Source organism: Syngnathus leptorhynchus, chromosome 21 (assembly GCF_054491065.1).
Source record: "Syngnathus leptorhynchus isolate UIUO chromosome 21, UIUO_Slep, whole genome shotgun sequence".
Classification (NCBI taxonomy): Eukaryota; Metazoa; Chordata; class Actinopteri; order Syngnathiformes; family Syngnathidae; genus Syngnathus; species Syngnathus leptorhynchus.
In genome coordinates, this window is record NC_141215.1 from 3525426 (window position 1) to 3548912 (window position 23487).

At 44.0% G+C, this 23487-nt stretch overlaps 3 protein-coding genes across 6 annotated transcripts in view; 2 read left to right on the plus strand and 1 right to left on the minus strand.

Annotated features, from left to right (window-relative positions):
* Nucleotides 1-10409, minus strand: part of tmem178bb (transmembrane protein 178Bb) — a 36165-nt gene extending 25756 nt beyond the window's left edge. Inside the window, exons 1-3 of one of the 2 annotated variants that reach the window (XM_085902812.1) lie at nucleotides 10319-10409; nucleotides 10145-10228; nucleotides 9540-10013 (exon numbers count right to left, since the gene is read on the minus strand). In XM_085902812.1, coding sequence (XP_085758938.1) covers nucleotides 9540-9921 — 382 coding nt within the window. In that variant the 5' untranslated portion in view covers nucleotides 9922-10013; nucleotides 10145-10228; nucleotides 10319-10409. Of the gene's footprint in view, nucleotides 1-9539; nucleotides 10229-10318 lie in introns of both variants that reach the window. The other variant, XM_085902814.1, reaches the window with a different exon arrangement.
* An 800-nt stretch (nucleotides 10410-11209) lies between these two features.
* mrps33 (mitochondrial ribosomal protein S33) lies at nucleotides 11210-12268 on the plus strand. 2 transcript variants are annotated; one of them, XM_085902816.1, is made up of 4 exons: nucleotides 11216-11254; nucleotides 11344-11394; nucleotides 11640-11856; nucleotides 11980-12268. In XM_085902816.1, exons 3-4 carry the CDS (start codon nucleotides 11642-11644, stop codon nucleotides 12083-12085), a joined length of 321 nt encoding a protein of 106 aa, XP_085758942.1. In that variant the 5' UTR covers nucleotides 11216-11254; nucleotides 11344-11394; nucleotides 11640-11641; the 3' UTR covers nucleotides 12086-12268. The 2 variants fall into 2 exon arrangements, with proteins under 2 accessions (XP_085758941.1, XP_085758942.1); XM_085902815.1 differs by having other exon boundaries at nucleotides 11210-11394.
* Nucleotides 12269-12697: 429 nt separating this feature from the next.
* Nucleotides 12698-22398, plus strand: braf (B-Raf proto-oncogene, serine/threonine kinase). Of its 2 annotated transcripts, XM_085902331.1 has the most exons (20): nucleotides 12698-12871; nucleotides 14610-14711; nucleotides 14784-15062; nucleotides 15216-15319; nucleotides 15396-15498; nucleotides 15570-15718; nucleotides 15794-15913; nucleotides 15979-16138; nucleotides 16258-16297; nucleotides 16915-17034; nucleotides 17612-17748; nucleotides 17819-17936; nucleotides 18010-18094; nucleotides 18164-18340; nucleotides 18421-18467; nucleotides 18545-18663; nucleotides 18726-18857; nucleotides 18936-19070; nucleotides 19140-19293; nucleotides 19380-22398. In XM_085902331.1, the coding sequence occupies exons 1-20, from the start codon at nucleotides 12716-12718 to the stop codon at nucleotides 19400-19402; spliced, it is 2460 nt and encodes an 819-aa protein (XP_085758457.1). In that variant the 5' UTR covers nucleotides 12698-12715; the 3' UTR covers nucleotides 19403-22398. The 2 variants fall into 2 exon arrangements, with proteins under 2 accessions (XP_085758457.1, XP_085758456.1); XM_085902330.1 differs by lacking the exon at nucleotides 16915-17034 and having other exon boundaries at nucleotides 12705-12871.
* The last annotated feature ends 1089 nt before the right edge of the window (nucleotides 22399-23487 follow it).

Sequence of the window (23487 nt, forward strand, 5' to 3'; positions counted from 1 at the left end):
GAAAAGCTGGGCATATAATCAGTAGCCTTTATAAATGCACTGCGTCTGGTCGAGATCAGCCCATTTCTAACAAGTGCTGTCATGTCTTTTCATTGAATTTCTTGACAAATAAGCCGGCGTGTCATCTCAAAGCTCCAGACAGTCTCTCGTTCCCCACGGCCACACAGACCGACGGACGGCATTCAATTAGCCACATCACTCTGGCGGCTAAAGAGCAACTCCTCCGGATCCATGCCATGGATTGTAATCACCTGGCAAATGTCCTCAGATAACTTGAAATGCATTCTGACTGCGTATGTTCGCATCTGCACCAGCAGTTGTGCGTGATAATGCTGATGTTACGCTTTGGTAAGGTTGGCAGCTGTTGCCATGGCAATAACGGTGCCTTTCACACAGAATATATGGAAATATACTCGTCAAGGAAGGGGCAGTTGAGGATAAATTCAGGGTCTTCCGTCAAAATCCTGACAATGTATCGCATCCTCCAAATTTATTTCTTTTTTTTTTACTCACTTCTTTCATTTAACTTTTTTCCCCAAGGTTTGGGCTCAAAACACACACACACTCAGTGCATTTAATTAACAGCGGCAATAACCTAGTTACCGTGCCTCCATCTGTACAATTCCTCCGGGGTGTGCAATGAAAGAGAGAGAGAGATTGTGATATATAGTCTCTTGCACCTTTGCTAGATCTTGCAATTTTCATTTATCACCTAGTTTGTTCCCCCCCACAAAAAAAAATATGTTGTTTCCAAATATATTAGTGGTAAAGTGCAGTTAGGGTCACAACAGGAACTCCTTGGAGGCGGGGCCTTAAAGTGAGTGAAGGATGTTTGTTGTTAATAAACATTCAGATTGAGGTCATGGCATCCTAGACGCTATTTTTTTTTTTTATGTAGACGATATGGTAATTTAGTAGGTATGAGTGTAGATATAGAATTTAATTCAAAAATAATTTCCATAAGAATTACCACCCATCCCCAACCCAATAACAGACTCAAATCGAACAACATCCGCCAGCGTCAATACGCAATACCAGGAAGTAGCCATCGTCAAACTCAGGCTTCAAGCCTCATGCCAGACAAGCCTGAGTTATCGATCCCCATTTGTGATACCGAAGCCCAAACGGAGCCACCTGGCTACACTCGAGCGCGTGACGTCAAAGAACTGCAGCTGCTCTTTTGTGCTTCCCTCCACGCCTGCCGTTTGAAATTCCCATCCACGCACGTAATGTGCAGGGAACTGCCAAAAAAAAAAGGCAAAGGCGAGGTAGAGACTGGCTGTAAAATGTCAGCCGCTCTAATTACCGACGTGACGAGCAAATCAGGTAATACCAAGTGACTAATCACTTGAAGGAAAAATTGATACAAGGCTGCGTGTGCTCAAAAACACTCAAAAGAAAAAGTACGACAAGCCTAAATGTATTTTAAGCCCCCCCCCCCGTTCACTGATTGAGAAAATGTCCTCATGCGTGCATCCTGGAACAACCTCGAGCCCCCAATTCTTTGATTTTCCGGCAAATTAAGGTCTAGAAATTGTGATTAAACTGTGCGACTTGGGCTCCATCTCAAAAACTGGCCAGTGGCCACTCCATCTCCAGTGGTCCATTTTTGTGTCGCACAAGAATTAACCGGGGTCTAGCTAAACCTTCTGGGGGGGATTAAATTGGCAGTGGAGTGTGCAGTCTATCTATAGCGGGGGTGAATTCAGGAACACGATTTACGGGATATTATGGAGAGACTGATGTTGGGAAAACAAAAAAAGTTCAGAATTCAAAATATTGTTTTAATTTAGAGCTGAGTTGAATTTGGGTGCGATAATTCACCCTGATTATTTTCGTCTGACCAGATCCTGTTTCGGAATTCAATTAGTGGAGCGGAAAGGCAGAACGGAGCTGACCAAATGGCAGCGCAGGTTAGTCGAGGTAATGAGGGGAAGCAGGACTTTCGGAAATGAAATCCTCAACCCGTTTTTAAACGAGCCAACGACAAAATCCGGAGGAAAATTAAATCAGGTCTGGAACTTTCAATCGAAGTTTTCTTAGTCAATCTATGACTGTTTGCGAAATACTGTCAAGTAGGAAGGACGGGGTCATATGGCATTTTCAGTTGTCACAGCAGCGGGAGGAAGCCGCCACCGCCGTCAAGGCCGCGGGGCATTGAGGTGTTTGTAACAAGACCCTCGAGCCAACCTGACGCCGAGACACCGATACCACTTGGCGCAAGACCAACCCCCATTGGAAAACACGTGGGATGAGAAATATTCTCTGCACATTCATAGTCGTGGTGGCGGATTGTTAGTTTATGACGGAAATATGCTACGATCGGCTGAAGCTGAGGTGTCTCTACAGAGCCCGATAGTAAAAGTTATTTGCAGAGTTGCCAGGCCGCATTTCATTTTGCGAGTGCATCAGTAGACCTGTGAATAAAGAAATCTCAGAGTGCACATTAAGACGCCAGCATAATTTCACACACCCTTTTACGGCGTATCTATCTTTGTTTTTCCCGAGAATGGAATTCCTTATATTTTTCGATAATCAGCCGATTAATCGGTTAGCGTAATTCCAACATGGCAGAAAAAGTCATCGTGTTTTCTCTCTGGTTTCAAAAGGGAATCCTGACTTTATAAGCTTGGTCTGAATTTGGAAGTCAAGGTAGCGTCGTGCAAACCACCCCAAGTACGTTTTATGGTAACCGTTGCCGATCAACGCTTGCGAAAGTTCACGAGCGGGTCACGGTTTTCCGTCGGCGGCCTGTCTCAGAGTTAAGATGAGGACACAGTCAAGGACGCTCCCGTGAGTCTGCCATCAAAAGGTCGACGATACGAGGTTGTGACAGACAGCCTGTCAAGTAAATACACACCGCGAATACGCTTCACGATAAAATGCAGTTGCACGATATTCACTTGGTGTTGATCTCGAGGTCGTCGCCGGGTCACTTTTGCGACAAAGACGAACAGAAAAAAACTTCACTCAAGTCGAATTCTATTTTCTGTTCTTCGGTGTTCGGGTCTCCTTAAATCATCAGACAGCTCCAACTGTGAACATAATTCTTTAAACACCTCCAAATCCTTTAAACTCACGTATCAGCACTTCAAACAAAATGTCAGCAACCCAGATCAGTGCGAGTGGATCTAAAATTTGGGGATGAAGGACATTTTTGTCATCAATTAACTCTTGTTGCGCTTTGTCAAAACATTTTTGACCCTTCATGACCACCGTACTCATCGGGAAATAATTCTTCCCTGGGCGTCGTGCACCTCCTTTTATCCAACACACCTCACCCCTCCAAGGCAACGGGCATCTGCAACCATCAAAAGATCGTAAAGCCGAATCTTCTCGGAAAACTTTATGATCCAACTTCCTTAATAAATTGTCACATAAATCGTGACAGTAAAGAGGCCACAAAAAAAAAAAAGGAAATCTTGATTGTGGAAAGACAGAAAGGCAGCAGCAAACGATGTGAAGATGCTTCCCAGTTCCCCGGCGTCTTTGTAACATGTTTGCGTCATGCTATCATCAAATTACTTATGATTAAAAATTATAGCCCAATTAGAACGCCGTTTTCCTCCGGTTGAGCGCACTCTCGTTATAGACAAAAATAGAACATGGTGAAGAGGTGAATTAAGCTCACGAGGGGACTGTGAGCCACTGAGCCGACGTAATGGGCATATTTTGGGTGAAATTTCAAAGTCACTACCCCTTGAAATTGAATTACCTCCAGCATAAAAACGGGAATCGTACGTATGGCTATTTATAGGAACGTTGGGCTTATCGAAAAAATATTTTGGGTGTGTAAATGTTTTTTTATTTGATTCCTCAATTTATAAGTTTGACTTTTTTTTACAATTTGATTTTCATTCATTATAACAACATTTATATGAATACACCTTTATACTAAAATGTACTATTTTACACACAACAAGAATATTCATACTTTTTTTTTTAAATTGACTAATCATACAATTTTACAAAAATATTTTAACACTTTTTTTGCTCTAGATGTACTTAAAAAATGTGCTTTAAAAAGTTATTCATTTTCGGTTTGACCAGTGTGCTTTGCCAGAGGTCATTTTGCTCTTGCTTGCGTTTCCTAACAGCAGACACGCATTTATTTCCCGTAGGAAAGGAACGATGTGTTATTCCACGAAGTTTACCTTTTAACCCGGCCGACTCAATGTTCTCCTACGAACAGATAATTGTCATAAAACTGCCAAAGCTAATGCGTATTAATATATTTGCTACTCGTACTGCTAAATAGTGAAACCATTTCTTGACCTCAGGTGTCCTCAATGCCGTTCATCAAAACGATATCATTAGAGCGCAACGTCGTTTCAGTTGCGCCGACCTGCGTTTGATGGAATTCGAGCAATTCCGACACCTCAGTCATCTTCCTTTGTAGTCGCTCCGGTTAAATTAGATCCTACGCACTCATCATCCCACCTCGGTCTCCCATCATTAGGCGTGCTGTAATTATAAACTCGGTGCAAGTTAAGAATTTAAACGGAAATGAGAGAGGTACGGCCGAGACGATCCATTTTGTCTAAAGAACATCTGTCACCTAATCACAGAAGGTTGCCATGGCAACAGAGACAAGGCCACAAGCTGAAGGCTTATCTTCCTGCTCACAATTAGTACCCGTGCTCCAGAAAGTTCTGCGGCATCTCTCTTTGCACACCAAAAGAAGCATTGCTTGTTTTTTTGTTTTTTCTCCCAACTGGACAGAATTCCTGCATTGTCCCGCAGTCCTGAGCCATTAAAAAGGCCTTTCTTGTGATGAGGGGGGGGGGGGGGGGGGGGAGTCAGCTGGAGCCACAGAGCGACCCCTTCATCTGCTCGCCTTCCTCTCCAAGTCTTTGGACAGGCAGAATAAGGATCTGATTGATGCAGGCTCTTGTAGGAGGCCCACGGAGCTCTCTTGACTTGATAAGCCTTTGATTAAACGGGGCCAGAGGAAAGACGTGCAGCCAGAAAGAGAGAGAGAGAGAATGGAAATGTCCACTGATGTAAAATCAAACATGTTTTTCCATCCAGCAGGCAAGCCTCCGCAGTGTGTTTTGGACCTGACCGGCCGTATCGTGTGCTCTCGTATCGGGGAACGTTTCATCAGGCCCCCCCCTCCCACATGACCCCGATGAAGCTGTACCATTATTGTTGCATGTAAGCAGCTTTTTTTTTATTCATGACCTGAACTACAATAAGCTTCGAGCACAGCAAGGAAAGCAATGTGAATTAAAGGTGGCTAAATGTTATGAGCTTTATAGGCTAAATAACAAATGGATGAATCACTAATTTTAAAATCAAAGACTAATAAAAATTGCTCAAATATTTTAAAAAGATGAACAATTTGTCATTCCAGTATTGACATATGAAGTCAACAATTTGTCTTCGCGGGCCACATAAAATGAGGTGGCGGGCCGTATCTGGCCCTTGGGCCTTAGGTTTGACATATTGGGGTATCGCCATATTTTTTTTTTGCCTTTCACCATCCAAAGTTCGAATCAACGCTCTGGTTAAGGTTCAGTCCACAAAGCCCGTCTGACCTTGTACACATCAGCCGAGTCCATTTATTCATTATCGACATCATATATATATTCCGCAGGGTCACATTTGGCCGGCGCCAATCCCAGCTGACATTGAGCGAGAGGCGGGACGTTCGGCGGACGTGTTGCAAGTCAATCAAGTAAGTAAGAGGCCAGCGGCACCCTCGGGAAGACGGCGTCGCCACTTGAGTCACATGCTAAGTCCCGCTTAATGTCCGGATGAGAGTCTTAATGAAAAAGAGGGTCCCGGCGCCAATTGGCAGTCGATGACACTTCAGTCGCCATGGAGACGTCATGAAAAAAAAAAAAAAAAAAAACAATCTTTGGACTTTACTTTTTCCATCCCTCCTCAAAGGAGAAACCGCAACGAATCATCAGCATCAATCTGCGCCTCATCTAAAAAGCACTTTGTTTTGTCAAGAGAGAGAACATCATTCATTATTAACGACGGACAAATCGTTTTTTTTTCTGCGGGTCCGCGTCGTGCGACGAATGGAAAACAAAGTGCTCGCTTTTCCATAGACCCGTCTATGATGTCATCAGATGTTGAACGAGGAAAATTCAATTAAAACCCCAATACAAGAAAATGTTTATATTTAGAATTTGACAGCTTGTATACAAGTGACTCAGCTAAACATTCCCCAGAATTTGTTTTTTTTTTCCACTTTGTGTGTTATCAAACTGACCCTGAGAAATATGAACACACCTTTGATTGACAGGCTGTTATAATGAGCGCGAACATTTCAAGTTCTTCGAATGCAATCAACACTGTAAGAAAATCCAGACAAGTGACAAATTTATCCTCGAGACAAGTACATATAATTATTAGAGTCTATAGATGGGGATCCAGGGTTGCCATGGGAACGGATCGGCATCAGAAATGAATCTCTCCTGAAAACAATGTTTGATAACATTACCTTGATGTCATAGCTGCAAAAATAACGGCCAAACATTCAACGTTGCTGAATGGCGTGCTCTCGGCATGACTCTTAGCGTTTCATTCATCCGACGACAAGTCGAGCAGAAGCAGCCGGCAGGTGGCCTGGCCCGGTCTCGGCGTGTCGCCGGCGCGCAGCGGGACCGCTAACGAGCGCGGGGGTGTTCGCGCATGTACCTAAATTATTGAAGACGAGAGAACTCCCGGTGCCGTGTAAATATACTCAAACGTTTGACGCAAGCGACGTTTTGCATCCAAATCATGCGTCAATGATTTGAATACGGCTTTTGGGAACCAATTTGGTGGTGTGGTGAATTTTGGCATAGCGCAGCGCGGGAGTTTTATTCATAAGGTTTTATTGTGTAGTGGGACAAAAGTGGTATCTGGTTAGCGAATATTTCTGAATGTTGAATTTTTTTTTTTTTTTTTTAAAGGCCTCAGTAATTCCCTGGATATCCGACAAGAGCCAGAACAAACGTTTATGTTTTCATTTCTAAAGTGGCAGCTTTCCATGACTAGCAACAGTTTGTGTGCGCAGCAAGCACGTTGTCACTTCGTCTTGCCGTAATGGCCTCAATTCATCATTCTTTGGGATCAGCCCATGTTTGGTCGTTGACGGGAAAAACGCGGCGGTCATCCGCTTTGGAAATATGTCGGCTAACCCTCGATCCATCCATTCCAGCACACGCCATTACGTTCTTAATGCGACCTGTGAAAACTCTTGTAAAAAAAAAAAAAGGCGAGGTTTTAGTGTTTTATGTTGACCCATTACCGTCCGCCTCTCGCCGCCGCTTCCATAAATCTACATAACGACGCATCCGGAAGGTTCGGGCAAAGATGCCGCAGACGCGCGGAGACAAATGGATGCCGTCCATCCGGCCCGGAGACAAACAGATGAGGCGTCTAGGCAAATGGATGGGCGCGTCAATCGTCAACATAGTTAAAGAATGAGGCGAATCGGAATTGATTGGCACGCAGCGATGTGATAAGCACAACCGGGTTATGATTCATACCTGACAGATAACAGATGGAATATTTGCTTGTGTAAAATGTGACGATATCAACTAAATAGGGCGTGACTCATTAGCTTGGGACGAGAAATTGAATACAAGTGTATGCAAGGTAACTGTGGCTTACCATATTTTTCGGACCATAAAGCACATTTTAATTTTCTTAAAAATTAACAGTGTGCTTCATAAAATCCAAATATAGGATCATTTCAGGCTTAAAAAAAAAAAGAAACTAAAGTACAAATGACAACATACCACATCAGGAAGGTATGAATATTAGCTAATTAAAATTAGCCTACCACCGCTAGCTAAAGCCGTTTAACGATAGCTAGCTAGCCCTACATCATCACCGCACATAAGGCGTTCAAGCCCGTTGACCCTTCCGAATAAAGTTATTGTCACAAATCATCCCAATTTTTTTCCGAAGCTGATGTCGCCGGTGTATAGAAGCATTCATGTGATCTCTGGGTTTACACTCTGACTGGCCATTACTGCAGATGGCGGGCGGCGGAGGCCAGCCAGGCGTGCTGGCATAAAGGCACAGCTGCAACGCAATTCAGACTCTCCGCGCTCTTTTCACGCTTGGATTTATTCCAGCAACATCTAGCAGGGAAAAAAAAACACAGAGCTGCTTCCTGTCCTCTTAACAACACACACAGGGTGCCTCTGTAGCATTAGCAACCGCAGGGAGATTTCGACATTTGTTTTGGATCGGCTTTAGGAAAGGCTCCAAAAAAAATAAATAATCCAAAATCGTAAATGAATAATCAATGCGACTCATCGTGATTCACTCGCATTCCTTCAAACATAGGCTGCACTAGATTTATTCAGAATAACACAGACCTCTGCCAAAGTCTTGATTTGGACTGATATCAAAAGGTTGTTATTAAAATTCAAGCATTGCTCACTGTGAAGTTAAGGAAAAATGTTGGGGGGAAAAAAAACTTACAAATATTGCAAAAGTGTCAAACATTTTTTTTTTGCGTGTGTATATCCAATCCGACAATTATTACTACTGCTTCCTAAATCACTTTTTTCGTGTGTGTTTTGGGGAAAATGGTTTAACTCTTTACATTCAAAGTGATGATGTCATTGCTGTATATGTACGATCTGACGTGATTTCAAGGACCCTCGGTGGTCCACATGCCCTATTTTGAGAACCACTGCTGGAAACTACTATAATTCTCAATGCTTGGACTATTATGACAGTGGCATAGTACTGTTTTGAGAAATTTGTAATATGTCTCCTAAGGGAAGTTGAGTAGCATTCAAGTCATGAATGTCCTAATGGTGGACTTGTCCCAGACCCATTAAGAAAAGTGCTGCCATTTCCACGCTTTTTGTACAACAACGCTGAGTGGTGGAGCTGGCAGGCACCCTGACGTGATTATGTCATTATTTGCAGTTGAAAGGTCGGGCGAGCAGCATTTAAACTACAACTTGAGCTGTGGAGGACAGCTGGGGGGCAAAAAAAAAAAAAAAAGATAGCATGCCAACAAACAATAAATGCACCCTTAGGTTGAATAAACCGGTGGTTATCAACTAAACTGTTCAACTATCTATGCCAGTAACGTATAGTGACAGTGTTAGCCTGTCTATGGTGTTTTACACTGTTTGTTAGCATTGCGCTAAATTTCTAACAATCCTATGTGGTTGTTTTGGACACATAACATTGTAATTCTATTTTTTGCTTAGTATGGCTGTAAACTTCAGAGGGAGTGACAGTAAACGATTGCATTCATAGCCTCTACATCTATTTCTTGATCTTTATTATTTTTGCTGTAGCTGCATTTATTATTTTTACAATTTAATGGAAAATATCATGTCTATGCGTGTGTTTTTCATTTGTGTGTTTATTTGGTGGTGAAAGGCGAGGGCGCCTTTTAAACTCGGACCGCCAAGGCTTCACTCAATAAAGATTGGGAAAGAGTGAAATAAACAATCAGGCACGCATGCAGGGGTAATTGATTCGCCCCTTCATTAATTAATGTCAGCACGTCGCCACAGGGCCACACAGCCGGCATTAGTGCAACTTTCAATTCGGATTTCTACCTTTCCGGATGAGATCTTCGATTCCCTGGTCGAACCCCAGCCGGTGGCATTTCCTCCACAGCCCCATGTTTGTGGAGTTGTACTGCCTGTTGCACTCGTCCGCGGCGCTCATGGCAAACAGCTGCCGCCGGTTACGGGCCAGGAGCAGCTTCTCCTCCCAGCGGGTCGCGACGCTCCGACCGGCCCGCAGAGGCAGGCTGTTGTTGGGGATGTAGATGAAGCCCGGGTCCTTGCGGCGGCTCGAGAAGCTTTGGCAGCGCTCCTTGTAGCGCCTTGCGTCGGTCTCGTACCAGTGATCGGAGCACATCGCCACTGCCAGCATGCCCAGGGCGCATAGAGACAGAGCGAGCCCGGCGTAGAGCAGCAACTTCCCGGCAGCCATGCTCGCCTCACAGCCGCATCAGCACCACGACCGTTGGACAGCTCCTCTGCGGATTCCACCCTCGTCTCGCTTGGGTCCGGCTCACATCACCTCTGCAGATCGGAATCCACGATTATTATTATTTTTTTTTAATGAGGCGGGGGGGTGCAGCAGCCAAAAAAAAAAACCAAAACAAAACAAAATCAAAAATTAATAATCCTTTAAATCCGACGTTTTCTCCAACCCTCCGCTCTTGCGTCCTTTTTCTCCTGCAGCACGAAGAAGACGCTTATCTCATCTGAGCAGCAGCAGGATCTGCAGCGTGCATCTGTCTCGGCAACATACCATTCACACTATTAGAAAACGTCATTAACACCCATTAAGGACAAAGGGTGCAGAAGAATGCAAATGCTCAGACCTGATGTGGCCGAGAAGCGGCGGGGGGAGGGGGGCATAGGTCCGTGGAAATGTGGAGGGATCAGCCCGTTGAGTCAGCAAAGCGTCCTCCCCCCCCAAGCACGTCTGATGACGGGATGACGGCAGATGCTCCAGAGCGGACCCGCACGCCCGCCTGGCCGACCAATCAACGCCCATCTGTCTGCACGAGCATGTTTGCTAACTACTGCACAGGGCTCGGACTGACCATTTAAAAATACCACAGACCACTAAATACTTTATTAGCTCCTTACATGCTGTTAATTACTTTGAAGACAAAAAAAATACTAATAGTTGTATCAAAATATGAATTGCAGATCTTTTCAGATCCGTCCAAGACATTAATAAAGTGATGATCAATCCCGAATATATAAGTAATAGACAAATATATTTTCTAATGCACACAGTAACTTATGTCACCTGGTGTTGTGCTGCACTCTGGTGGCTGAAACCAACACTGCAAGTAAACCTTTGATTATTAGAAAAACGCAATTGGTCCCACTAACGCTTATTCCCATATTGTAAAAAAAATTTAAACCCAATTATCATAACACTACATATTTTGTATTAGTGGTAGTTTTTCGCCTCTACATGCTCGGGGTTCGCTAAATGTTACCTGAAGATGTTTTCTGCTAGTCTTTTACTGACCTCTAGCGGTCAAACTGAGATTCACATTTCAGTTATGCTTTTGAGCCGACTCAAAATCCATACGCTTTAAAAATGAAAAATAACACTTTGAGGCCAGCAAAACATTTTATACGCTTTTGTTTTAAATAACGTATCCATGTAAATTAAAACAAATATTAGAGGAGGCATAAATGCAAAAAAAAAAAAAAAACTAATTTATGTACCCGGAAGTAAAAGCTACCATCCAATCACTGCTCAGAATCAGACGGAATACGGAAGTGTCGCTCGTTCGGTGAAGGTTACACACTATCGCAACACAATTTTGGCCTGTTTGCGGCATAAAATGAAATTTCCAGGTTTCTTATGATGCTTTATTTGCAGCTACAAGTCTAACTCGCTGTTGATTTTTTTCAACACGGCCTTGAGATTAAGGTAAGAATGGATACACTTCATTTTGCGTGTGCATATGACCACCTCGCCAATGTTTTCATCCAGCACGTATCAAATGAAAAATAGATGAAGATAATAGTATCGGCACATTGCATAATATTTTTATGAAACTATTAAAATTAATTAATTACAATCAAAACGTATTGTCATTATTATTGTTATTTTATAATCATTTATGAATCTCATAAAATACATAACATTTCCTTTTCCTCCTACTTACTAAGCAGCTATGGCCACCATGTCCAACTATGCACTGCGCATGACCAGGCTGAGCGCTCAAATCTTTGGGAATGTCGTACGTACGACGGACTCCAAGTCGATGAAGGTGGTGCGCCTTTTCCAGGAACCTCCCATGGCCAAGCGGAAGGAGGTGTACGACTGGTACCCGCAGCACAAGATCTACTATTCCATGACCCAGAAGCTCAGGTTCATGGGACTTTTCAGGTAATTTTTGGCACATGCCAGGAGCTAAGTTTTTTTTTTTTAATGATCATGGAAGATGAGTTTGTACATCCTGAACTGTCTTTAAATTAGCATGTATAATTGTTCTTTAATATTTGTCCGCAGGGATGAGCACGAAGATTTCAAGGAAGAGATGCGTCGCTTGAGGAAGCTGAGAGGAAAAGGCCCGCCTAAGAAAGGAGAAGGGAAGAGAGCAACCAAGAAGAAGTGAGATGCATCACTTCAAAACTGGGACAGTAGAGAGACAATGTTCACAACATGAACCGTGCTTACGGGATGTCAAAAATTCTGGATTATGTTTCTGTCTTTTAAATTTGATGTATGAAAAGATTTTTGTTAACTGCAGATGCAATGTTGAAAGTATTAAAGAAAGACAAAAAAAAAACGATTCTATCCAACCATTTTTTTCCGTCCTGTTCTCTGTATTGATAATTTGTGCACAGGTACGATTGTGTCTTGTTTGTATGTACGCTTGCGTTGAAAATGTATGTTCAGTTTATCGTAAGTTGTTTGTGAAAAAGAAATTACCAGAGGGATAAATAAATCAGTAAACAATAATAAACAGGATAGCGAATGTGGAGGCTGGATGGAGAGAGTGTCAGGGGCATTAATTTCCATCACTGCATCTGCGCCATAATAGAGGATAGGGATGTGTATTGCATTTCTTTGTGAATTTGCGCGTGTCTGCCTGTAATGTGCGTCTTGCATACGTGTGCTGCGCCTATTTCGTGCGTCTGATGCTTTGCAGCCTGCTCAAGCTTGTTTTTGTCGCCCCCTAGGTCCGCAGCGGCGCCACTGCGCTTGTCTCTCTTATTTTCCACTCACTTTCTCACACTTTAAAATGGCGGCGTTGAGCAGCGCCGAGTCCCCACCGCCCGTCTTTAACGGAGACACCTCAGAGCGGCAGCCGGGCGGGGAGCAGGGCCTCGAGGAGCTTGGCGCCGCGCTGGAGCCCTCAAGCCCGGCGGGGATCCCCGAAGGTCCGCAAGACGAGGAGGTAGGCGCTTTACGGCAGCGGTGCGATGGTGGCGGCGGAGGGGGTGGGAGGGAGCAAAGTGGGCACGGGGAACGGGGCTCCGTGCGGGGCTAATTGGATGGAAATGTTCAGGAGACACCGGCTGCTCCGCGGACGGCGGGGGGATGCGGCACAAGGGGTGGGCAACGACTAGAACCGTATAACGGAGGAGGATTTCTGGATCCTCGGTTCCCGCTAGGCGGGGACGTGCAGCAGCTGGACGGGGAGCTTTTATTCGAGGGGTCGGTGTTTACTCGGGGCCTTGCTCGCTTTATTCCGTCGGCTCTCACTGCAGCGCCGCCACGGCACGCAACGCAATGCAAGCCGCTGTTGACACAACAAAGACGGGCAATTAGAGGCGCTTTTGCCACTGGGGTTGCACCGCTACGTGGACGCGGTGGAGCGACCTACTCGGGGTTGATGGTGGTCAGAGGAGTGGATGCTAGCTACAGTCGTGTTGACGTATTATGCAGCTGCACAGGTTACTTTTGTATGGAAAAAAAAAAAAACATGCACACACTTGACCATGCAGGCCTCTGCATATAAATCCACCTAGTTTTCATTCATTCACAGCTAAATATATTTTATTTCCATGAGTTATCAGCACATTCAATGAAGCTCAGTGCAGCTCTGCTTACCTGTTCCCTTTAATGACATTTATTGAGTGAGGTATTCATTTTTCAGAATTGCCATAGGAGTAAAATCCTATATTGGAGAATAAAAGATGTAAATCAAGTCAAATGTCGACATAACCAGAATTAGTAAAGCTTGACACATATTTTAACTCCATTCTTTTTTTTTTTCTCTCTCTGATGATTACTTTAAGTTTGTTCATCTTTGAGGTTTCCTTTAAACGGCCTAGCGATGGAAATAGCCAGCATCTGATACAGTTCCTGAAAGTCGGGAGGATAAGAGCAATATCAGGAAATAGCCGTCTTTTCAACATCCCATTGAGTCATCGTTCACCCTTCAGCCCTTTTTAAGTGTGAAACATTGTCATGTGCTAACTCTGCAAGTGATACACTTGCTGTCTCTTTCTTTCTAGATTTCTATGTGCCGTATTGAATTACATACATTTTGGCCCCATTTCTCAATGAAGACTGACTGCTTTGTATCAGTTGAAGTTTCCATTCCTGAGACAAATTGTATCTGAACACAAATGAATATATATTAAAAAAAAGATATTGCCCAACACAGCTCAAGCCAAAATATTGCTTAGTGCCAAGCAACTTTGTTGAAGTAATAGAAGGAGCTTCATTAAGTTAGGTCTGAAAGTGAAAAGTGCTTTACTGCCACCTTGTGGCAACTTTAGGAAATTACACATATTTCAATTACTCGCTGAGTTTTGCTGTTTGCGTTCTGTACAAACTTGTGGAAGGAAAATGAAGTGAAGTTCCCTAAACTGGAAAAATGTACGCTGCTGCTTCAGTCTTATGAATAGGTTTAATTCATTCAGGCAAAAGGGAAGCCTGAAAACTGATGAGCTTGCATGATGTCATATTCTCTCGAGTGAATGACTGGAGAGATGGGTTGCGAGTGATGTCATTCTCATGAATGGATATCGGTTTTGATATCTGATTACCGTCAGTCAGTCAGTGAGAAGCTTTTTATTCACAAAAGTGACTCATACGAAACAGAGGATCCTAATTTCAAAGTCAGCAAAACTGAATAGAATTTAATAAATCACCCACAAAAAAAAAAATGTCTCTCTCCAAAACAGATTTGGAATATCAAACAGATGATCAAGTTGACACAAGAACACTTAGAGGCTCTTCTGGACAAGTTTGGAGGAGAACATAATCCTCCCTCCATATATCTTGAGGTGAGAGCGGTTTGCTTTTTACGACATGGAAGCTCCACGATGTCATATAAGACTCCGCCCCCAACTCAACAGGCCTATGAGGAGTACACCAGCAAGCTGGACGCCTTGCAGCAAAGGGAGCAGCAGCTGCTGGAGGCCACCGGCAACGGCACCGACTTCTGCTCGCCTAGTCCCGTGCCGGCTCTTATGGAGGTCAAGACGGGATGCGGCGGGGGCGGCGCTCAGGCTTTCCCCTCAGCGCCCAACACCCTGGCAGTCCTCCAGAAACCCACCGATGCCAGCCGCAGCAACCCACGCTCGCCGCAGAAGCCCATCGTCCGGGTCTTCCTGCCCAATAAACAGAGAACAGTGGTACGCGTTTCTCAAAAATAATGACTGAGGGTCATGTCACGTATTAAGCCACGCCCCCTACTTTATTTATAGCCATTATGTTTAATTTATATATTTCAAATGGAGACATCACAGTACACGTAAGAACACAAAACTAAGGGTGATATTGTTCAGGTTCCCGCCCGCTGTGGGATGACCGTGCGAGACTCACTCAAGAAGGCTCTCATGATGCGAGGACTCATCCCGGAGTGCTGCGGCGTCTACAGGATACAAGACGGGCGAGTGTGAAATTAGCAAAATTAGGAATGACCAAAGAAAAACATTGTGCTGATTTTGTATTTGATTTTCTATCAGAGAGAAGAAGCCTATTGGTTGGGATACGGATATTTCCTGGCTCACGGGGGAAGAGTTGCACGTGGAAGTCTTGGAGAATGTGCCGCTCACCACGCACAACTTTGTAAGTAGATGTCAAAAAGTCATATGGAAAATTTCAAATGTGGCTTATTGGAACGTGTTTGTCGTCTCCAGGTGAGGAAGACCTTCTTCACGCTGGCCTTCTGCGACTTCTGCCGGAAGCTTCTTTTCCAGGGCTTCCGCTGTCAGACGTGCTGCTATAAGTTCCACCAGCGCTGCAGCACCGAGGTCCCCCTCATGTGCGTCAACTACGACCTGCTCGAGTAAGTGCCACGTGAGAAGTCGCCCGTCACGTTCACGGCCGCGTGATGATAATGACGCAATTCTGTGCCGCGCAGTTTGCTGCTGGTGTCCAAGTTCTTCGAGCATCACCCTTTCACCCAAGAGGAGGTCTCCTCCGAGGGGACCACCCCCGTCTCCGAAATCTGTCCGTCGCTCCCGCCGTCCGACTCCACCGGGTGAGCCTCCTTTACGCTCGGACCTTTCCGATAAGCCTGCTAACTGGCCCACGCGGTCTCTACAGGTCCATGTGCCACGCCGCCTTGTCCCCATCCAAATCCATCCCCATCCCGCCTAGTTTCCGGCCCAACGAGGAGGAGCACCGCAACCAGTTCGGCCAGCGGGATCGCTCGTCCTCAGCCCCCAACGTTCATATCAACACCATCGAGGCCGTCAACATTGATGTGAGTGATAAATTCATTTTGCGTAAGAGTCCGGCAAAATAAAAAGCGCCATAATTTGAATATGGCCAAAAAAAATAAAACAGGGCATGATTTAATGAAGTTTTTTTTTTTTTTTTCAGGACCTGATCCGAGATCAGGGACTAGTGAGGTCTGATGGAGGTAAGGATCTTGCCTCCATTTTTGTTCTTTTTTTTCCCACCATCCTGCGTGTCTGCGTGCACTCTGGTCTTTTGTGTGAGTGTGTGTGTGTTTGTATATCCGTGCATGTGAAGACCCTAGAAACTTTAGACTCGGTGCTCGTTTTACAACCTGACCCGACAACATTTGCTTTTTTTTTTCTTTTTTTTTCTCGTTGCTGGAACTAATATTTTCAATTAATTTAAAAATGTTCTTTTTTTTTTTTTAATGTTCGGTTGATTTCTTTACATGCAAAATAGAAAAGGATGTTTATAAACAAAATGAGATGTGATGTGTTTTTACGTAAAATTATTTATTATTAATAAAAAAAAAATTAAAAGTCATTTTAAAACAATATTGATTTACTTATGTGTTACAGGAGCCCCTTAATATAATACACACTATTTTTCAAGTTGAATTTATTGATTTCAATTGAAAAAAAAATAAAAAAAACACGCGTGTGAATAAATGTTAATCAAGGCCTAACCGAAGCTTGATGTGATATGCTTTGGAGCTCGGTGGGCACGCTTAGCTTGAGCGGCGAGGGGCAGGGTGAGTGAATAGCAGTGATGGTCTGTCTGTCTCTCTTTGCCCTGCAGCCCCCCCGACCCACCCTGCCCGCTGCTTGAGGAAGCACCGAACACGGACCTCAAGCCCCCTCCTATACTCCTACCCCAATGACATAGTGTTTGATTTTGAGCCCGAGCCCGTGTTCCGAGGTAGTCAGGCCCTTCTGTGTGTTCTCGTGCCCCCCCCCCCCCTCCCCTTCATCCTGCTTTCATCACCACCGCCTCCCCTCATTCGCAAACACCAGGTCCGTCTCATTCGCTGTGTGAACCCCCCCACCATGTTTCACCACCTCCTCAAACCGTCAGTAGTTAACCGAGCCAGATTTATTCAAACTGGATTGTCATTTCAAATAGTTTCTTTTAAAATCGATTTTGTGTCCGTTATTGTGTTTGAAGAGCAATTTTTTTTTAAAAACATCTTACGTGGTTCCCGGCGTTATTAAGTTAAGCACACCGAACGTGTGGAGGTTAAGTTGCCGAGTCACAACATGGCGGGAAATACTGAAATGAAACTCCTCATCTCACCTCAACATACCTCCGTGCCACCAGATGGCGCCAAAAGGGGGCTTGACTCTAACGCCATCCAATCAAGCGCCCCCCCTCACCTTTCCCTTGCATGTCGACAAAGACTAGATTCCAACTCCCCGTCGGTCGGAATTAGTTACCTTTCCACCTACCTGTCTTTCCCTCTTTTCTCCCCCCCTCCCTCCCCCTTCCCACCCTTCAGGATCAACCACCGGATTGTCGGCCACACCCCCCGCCTCGCTCCCCGGCTCCCTGACCAACGTGAAGGTGCCCCAGAAGTCGCCGTGCCCTCAGAGGGAGCGCAAGTCGTCGTCCTCGTCTGAGGACCGCAACAAGATGGTGGGTCCCGCCGATAACGGGGGACGTCCCGTGTCCATCGAAAGGGTCTCACGGGTGTCGTGTTCGACAGAAAACGCTGGGGAGGCGGGACTCTAGTGACGACTGGGAAATCCCAGAGGGGCAGATCACGCTCGGGCAGAGGATAGGCTCCGGCTCCTTTGGAACTGTCTTCAAAGGAAAATGGCATGGTAGGATGATTGCAGCTCTGCTTATCTTGCTCATCAACTATTCCAAAAATTACTCAAATGAATATTCTTTAAGGCGACGTGGCGGTGAAGATGTTGAACGTGACCGCTCCGACACCTCAGCAGCTTCAGGCCTTCAAGAACGAAGTGGGCGTCCTCAGGTAACCTCAAAGTCATCAGCGTCCCCCCCCCCCCGCTTAGAACATGTCCGACATCCTTCATGGTTCCAGGAAAACGCGTCATGTCAACATCTTGCTGTTCATGGGCTACACCACCAAGCCTCAACTGGCCATCGTGACGCAGTGGTGCGAAGGCTCCAGCCTCTACCACCACCTGCACATCATCGAGACCAAGTTTGAAATGATCAAGCTCATCGACATCGCCAGGCAGACTGCTCAGGGGATGGAGTGAGCGCACCCCAAAATTCAACGATTTTACAGCGTCAATAGACGTTTAATTTCTTCTTTTTTTTTTTTTGCTTTCTTAGTTACCTGCACGCCAAGTCCATCATCCACCGTGATCTGAAGAGCAACAGTATCTTGGATTTGTTGTGAATTTTCACACGTTACAGATGCAGCGTGACGGGTTTTCCTTAAACGCATCTTGCGCAGATATTTTCCTCCATGAGGATCTGACGGTGAAGATTGGCGACTTTGGCCTGGCCACAGTCAAGTCTCGCTGGAGCGGCTCCCATCAGTTTGAACAGCTGTCCGGCTCCATTCTGTGGATGGTGAGTGCTTTCAAACGGACAGCCGGCGTCGTGTGAACTAACCCCCTTGTGCCCCCCAAAAGGCTCCGGAAGTGATCCGACTCCAGGACAAGAATCCTTATAGCTTCCAGTCTGACGTCTACGCCTTTGGCATTGTGCTATATGAACTCATGTCAGGAGCGCTGCCCTACTCCAACATCAACAACAGAGATCAGGTAAGATGATGTCATTCGAAAGACTTTCCCAAAAAAAAAAAAAAGTTGTCATAACTGTGTTTCGCTTATGATGCGCAGATCATATTCATGGTTGGCCGAGGTTACCTGTCCCCCGACCTCAGCAAGGTGCGGAGCAACTGCCCGAAGGCTATGAAGAGGCTAATGGCCGACTGCTTGAAGAAGAAGAGAGAGGAGCGACCCCTCTTCCCTCAGGTTATTACTCAGATTATTATTTTATATTATTATGAGTTAAGAATCACTTCCAACGATGAACGTTTTCAGATCTTGGCGTCCATCGAGCTGCTGGCTCGCTCGTTACCCAAAATCCACCGCAGCGCCTCGGAGCCTTCGTTAAACCGCGCCGGCTTTCAGACGGAGGACTTCAGCTTATACGCCTGCGCCTCGCCCAAAACTCCCATCCAGGCGGGCGGCTATGGTAGTCTTGGATTTCTCTTAACCCAATTATATTTTTGCTACTGCCCTTTCAGCATTTATGTATTTATTTATTTATTTTCTCACCAGGGGAGTTTTCAGCATTCAAGTAAGTGCTGTGCATCTCGCCAGCCCTTCCCTCATCACTGCTCCAAAGTCCTTCCGTCCTTGCCGTGGATTAATTCATCACTGGAAAAAAAACAACAACAAAAAAACCTGAAATGTAGTCTTAAACGAATGTGCCGTTTTCTTCCTCTACAAATGATGAGATTCCTTCCAACTTCAAAGCCGTCTTTTGGGCAACCAGCCAAAGCGACAGCAAACCGAATCGAGGGGTGGGGGGAGGCAAAAAAAAAAAAAATCCCATTTAAGAAAAATACACCACAAAAAAAAAAATCACTCATGGAAAAGAAAACCAAGCACGAATATATCCATACCAAAACCATTTGGAGGCGGGGCAAACTTCCCAGGTGGACTAGCCCGCCTAAGAAAATGGCGACGGGATGCGACGCGGCGAGGAAAAGGCCGAGCGGCTCCGGCTGCACTTTGGAAGGCGGCCTGCGGGGGGCGGCCCTCTGCCGGGTTCGCTGAGATGAGCTGAGAAGCGGGAGGACTTCTTCCCCAACCGTGACTTGAAAGCTACTTTTTCTATATATAGCTCAAAGTTTGTCATGCTACGACTTTAACTAGCACTAGCTAGAGGTTTGGGTTTTGGGAGAAAACTTTCCGTCCAGCACCAAGCTTGTTGCTTTTTGCCTTTGCCCTATTCCTGACCTGACCCTTGTCCCCAAAAAAAAAAAAATGATGAGACTGTTTTGGCAGGTACAAAGGCACCGTTTAATGAGACGTTAGCAACCAAAATTAACTTTTTTTGCCGGGTTTTTGTGAATGATAGAAGCTCTTTATTTTGCCATACGGGTTTTTTGGGACGATAGAAACGGTAATACATTTATTGACGATAGAAACAACAAAACGTATTTGACAGTTGACATGACAAAAAAATAAAAGCAACAAATTATGGCGATAGAAGCATAAATTTCAATATTTTATTTCGCAAAAAGATTTTGGACAACAACATTTTTTTGGCGATAGGACAGTAGAAGTGACAATTTTTTTTGCCTTACAAACAATACAACTTTTTTGGTCCAACAAAAGTGACGTTTTCGGGGAGGCGATGAAAGCTACGCAACTTTTCTTGGCCATAAAAGCATCACATCTGTTTTCGGTGATAGAAGCAACAACTAATGACTACTTTTTTTTTGTGGGTGGGGGGGGCAGGTGATAGAAGTGGGATCTACATTCCATTTTTAAAGCACTGAACAGTTTACGTGGGAGTTATTTGAGTATTTTAAGATTTTGGGAAGAGTTTTCTTTCACTGAAGTCGAAGAGCACATTTTGTGCATGTCACTGTTTCTGTTCCCTTTTTTTTTTGGTGCGTTACGTGGCTTTAATATTGCACTCTGATCTGGATCCCATTTCTTAACGCAACCTGACTAAACGGGTTGCGGTGTCACACAATGAAATGCTCAGTGAGCCTCTCGAGTGTTGTGTATTTAAAAACGTCGCTCTCGGTCACATGAATGAGTTCATTCCAGAATGTGCAGTTTATTTGATTTTTTTTTTTTTTTCTGTACAGACCAGCAGTATTTATTTGTTGTTTATGTTTTACAAGCTAATTTTTGGAATTATTTTGAAGCTTTCTTGCCAAGTCTGTGACTTCTAGACATTGCACTTTGTAGAAATGATTTGAAATGAGCGACTTGCCTTTTTCTTTTTTCTTTTTTTTTTTTTTGTGTGGTATTATTGACATTATTATTTTTGTCCCAAATTGGCAAAGCACATTGCGGTATCCGAAGTCGGTGGCCTCTCGAGCTTAGCATCTGCGAGACCCGATGCTAAGATTTTGCCGTCAGCCTGCTTTTTTTTTTTTTTGTTGTTGTTCGTAATATGTATCCACTCCCAAAGTGAAGAGAGCTGAGCTCGCCATTTTAGTTGTTTTGGGATTTGAAGCATAGAGTTGCCATCGTAAGCGGTCATGAAAGATTATGCTTTGCTTTTCACTTTCTGGCAGCTCCTTTTACAATAGTTATTTATGTCTGATATACAGCCGTCCATGTTTTACATTAACTTTGGAAGTGACGGGGTTGACAAACCAAACTGCACCGCTCTGTTGAAAAGTATTCTTGCCAAACGTTTCAATTATTTTGATTATTTGTATTTGTAACGGTTCAATTATTATGATCTTTGTGCTGGTTTGGGGGATTTGTTAAAACGGAAATACACGCTATAAATTTTAAGTGCAAGGAACTATACAAAACAATGATTTTACATTAAAGAGCAAAAATGGAAGCAATTGCATTGGCTTCAAATGAAAAGCATGTATCACTAAATTCCGTATTACTATTGTTTGTTTTTAAATGCACAAAACAACAAAAATCAGAAGGTACATGCTTTTTATTTTTACGCTTTGTCACTTATTACCAATCACCCTCTTTAAGCATTATAAAAGTGTCAACTACATTTCCATTATTGTTTCATAACTGCAATTCTACTATGATGGCTTGACTTATGTATTCTTTTTCTTTTAATCCCATTTCAAAAGCATTGACTGAAAAGTGGGCTTCTGTGTCATTTGATATCTTTTTCTCTCATTCCCTCTCGTCCCCCACTACTTAAATCTACTTCATAAAGTCACACTATAATGTTAATTTAGGGATAAGAGCGCCTATAAATTGCCTAAAAGTGACCACCATTGTCTAAGTTGGTGTACTTTTTTTTTTTTTTTAATGTTCCTTCTTTTGTCTTTGCTGCCTGCACCTTTAAAAACACCGCCTAATTCTGTCCAGCAGAACTATCATGTCTTTAAAACTGTTTGCTTGTTTTTGTTCATTCCTCTCTTCTCCATCTGTAAATAATGTACAAAGAAAATCTTGTCAATTTGCTAGGAAAGCATGGAGAGATCTACACATGTAACAAACTTTAAAATGTCCAAAGACATTTTCAAAATGGTTGCGTGTACAAGAAAAAAAACAACTATTTAAGGCTGTATCATAAGGAGAAAGAGCTTAATGTATTTGTTGTGAATATGAGAAACTGATATATTAAAGAAGTGCATGAAAATGAAGTGGTGGGATTGTTGTGCTGCTTTTTGTCCACACGGTGGCAGCAGTGGACTGTTACCGGTTACAACTGTAAAGTATTCGACTACCGCTTCCGGCTTTCTGTTTTAGGACAATTTGCACAAAAACAGACGGACAGCAGCAAGTCGTCCAAAATTTCTTTGTAAGAAAAGACAAGGATTCCGATAAGTATTTAAAAGTCTTTATTTGCCGTGTCTAAGTGACTGACTGCTCTTTGCACTTTCAACACCAAGCTCATAAATAAATAAATAAATGCGGGCGGAAAGTATTTGGTCTCTCATTATAATCTTTTTTCCCCTCAATTATTTACTCAAATTCCATTCATAAACTGGACTTTAGCGCCATTTTGCAGGTGCTCATTTGTGTGTAGTATTTTTGCAATTAAACTTAAGCAATTAAGCAAATTTCCTTGCATATTAAAACCTGAAGAAGCGTAAAGACGTTTGAAATTCCCTTTCAGCAGTGTCTATTGCTGAATTTGCCAAAGTATCTTATCTATGTACAGAAAATGCTCACATGTTCTTCCTCTCCTACCCACTAGGAGGCGCTGAGGGATCTCCGTGCAACTTTGGCCTGACATCCCATCATAGCAATTAGGTTTGTGACAATCAGGCTTGTTGTCGCGTGACGTTATCTTTGCCTTCCGGCAGTCTTTCCACTGTGCCTGAAATATGATAATGGGCCACTACTGAACATATTTATAGCTGGCAATAAAAATCCCTCATCACCTTGTCTCCCTTTTATCACCATAATGTAGATATCTGTGTTTTGCGTAACTGTGTGGTAATAGCTCCAAGGTAATCCTCCCACACATGGTCAGAAGCAACTGTCAGGAGAGGAGAAAACAAAGAATGGCAATTTTTGTTCAGGCAGCTTACTTTGGCGCCCCAGCAGTCGGCGGACCTGTTTTTTTGCTCCAAGTGTGAAGGACAGCAGGGAGCAACAACTCACTCACTGGAGAGATAAAACAGTTTTGTGCAGTTTAGAATTCTTGTGGTTACTTTATTTGCCACTTGCATCGGTTGACCTTTGCTCGAGTTGTTGAAATGATGTTTGC

Coding starts and splice junctions, on each gene's coding strand:
- braf (XM_085902331.1), top strand. CDS start 12,716: ATGGCGGCGTTGAGCAGCGCCGAGTCCCCACCGCCCGTCTTTAACGGA. Junction 12,872..14,609: donor AAGGTCCGCAAGACGAGGAG/GTAGGCGCTTTA, acceptor TCTCCAAAACAG/ATTTGGAATATCAAACAGAT. Junction 19,294..19,379: donor CATCCAGGCGGGCGGCTATG/GTAGTCTTGGAT, acceptor TTTTCTCACCAG/GGGAGTTTTCAGCATTCAAG.
- mrps33 (XM_085902815.1), top strand. CDS start 11,642: ATGGCCACCATGTCCAACTATGCACTGCGCATGACCAGGCTGAGCGCT. Junction 11,857..11,979: donor AGGTTCATGGGACTTTTCAG/GTAATTTTTGGC, acceptor ATTTGTCCGCAG/GGATGAGCACGAAGATTTCA.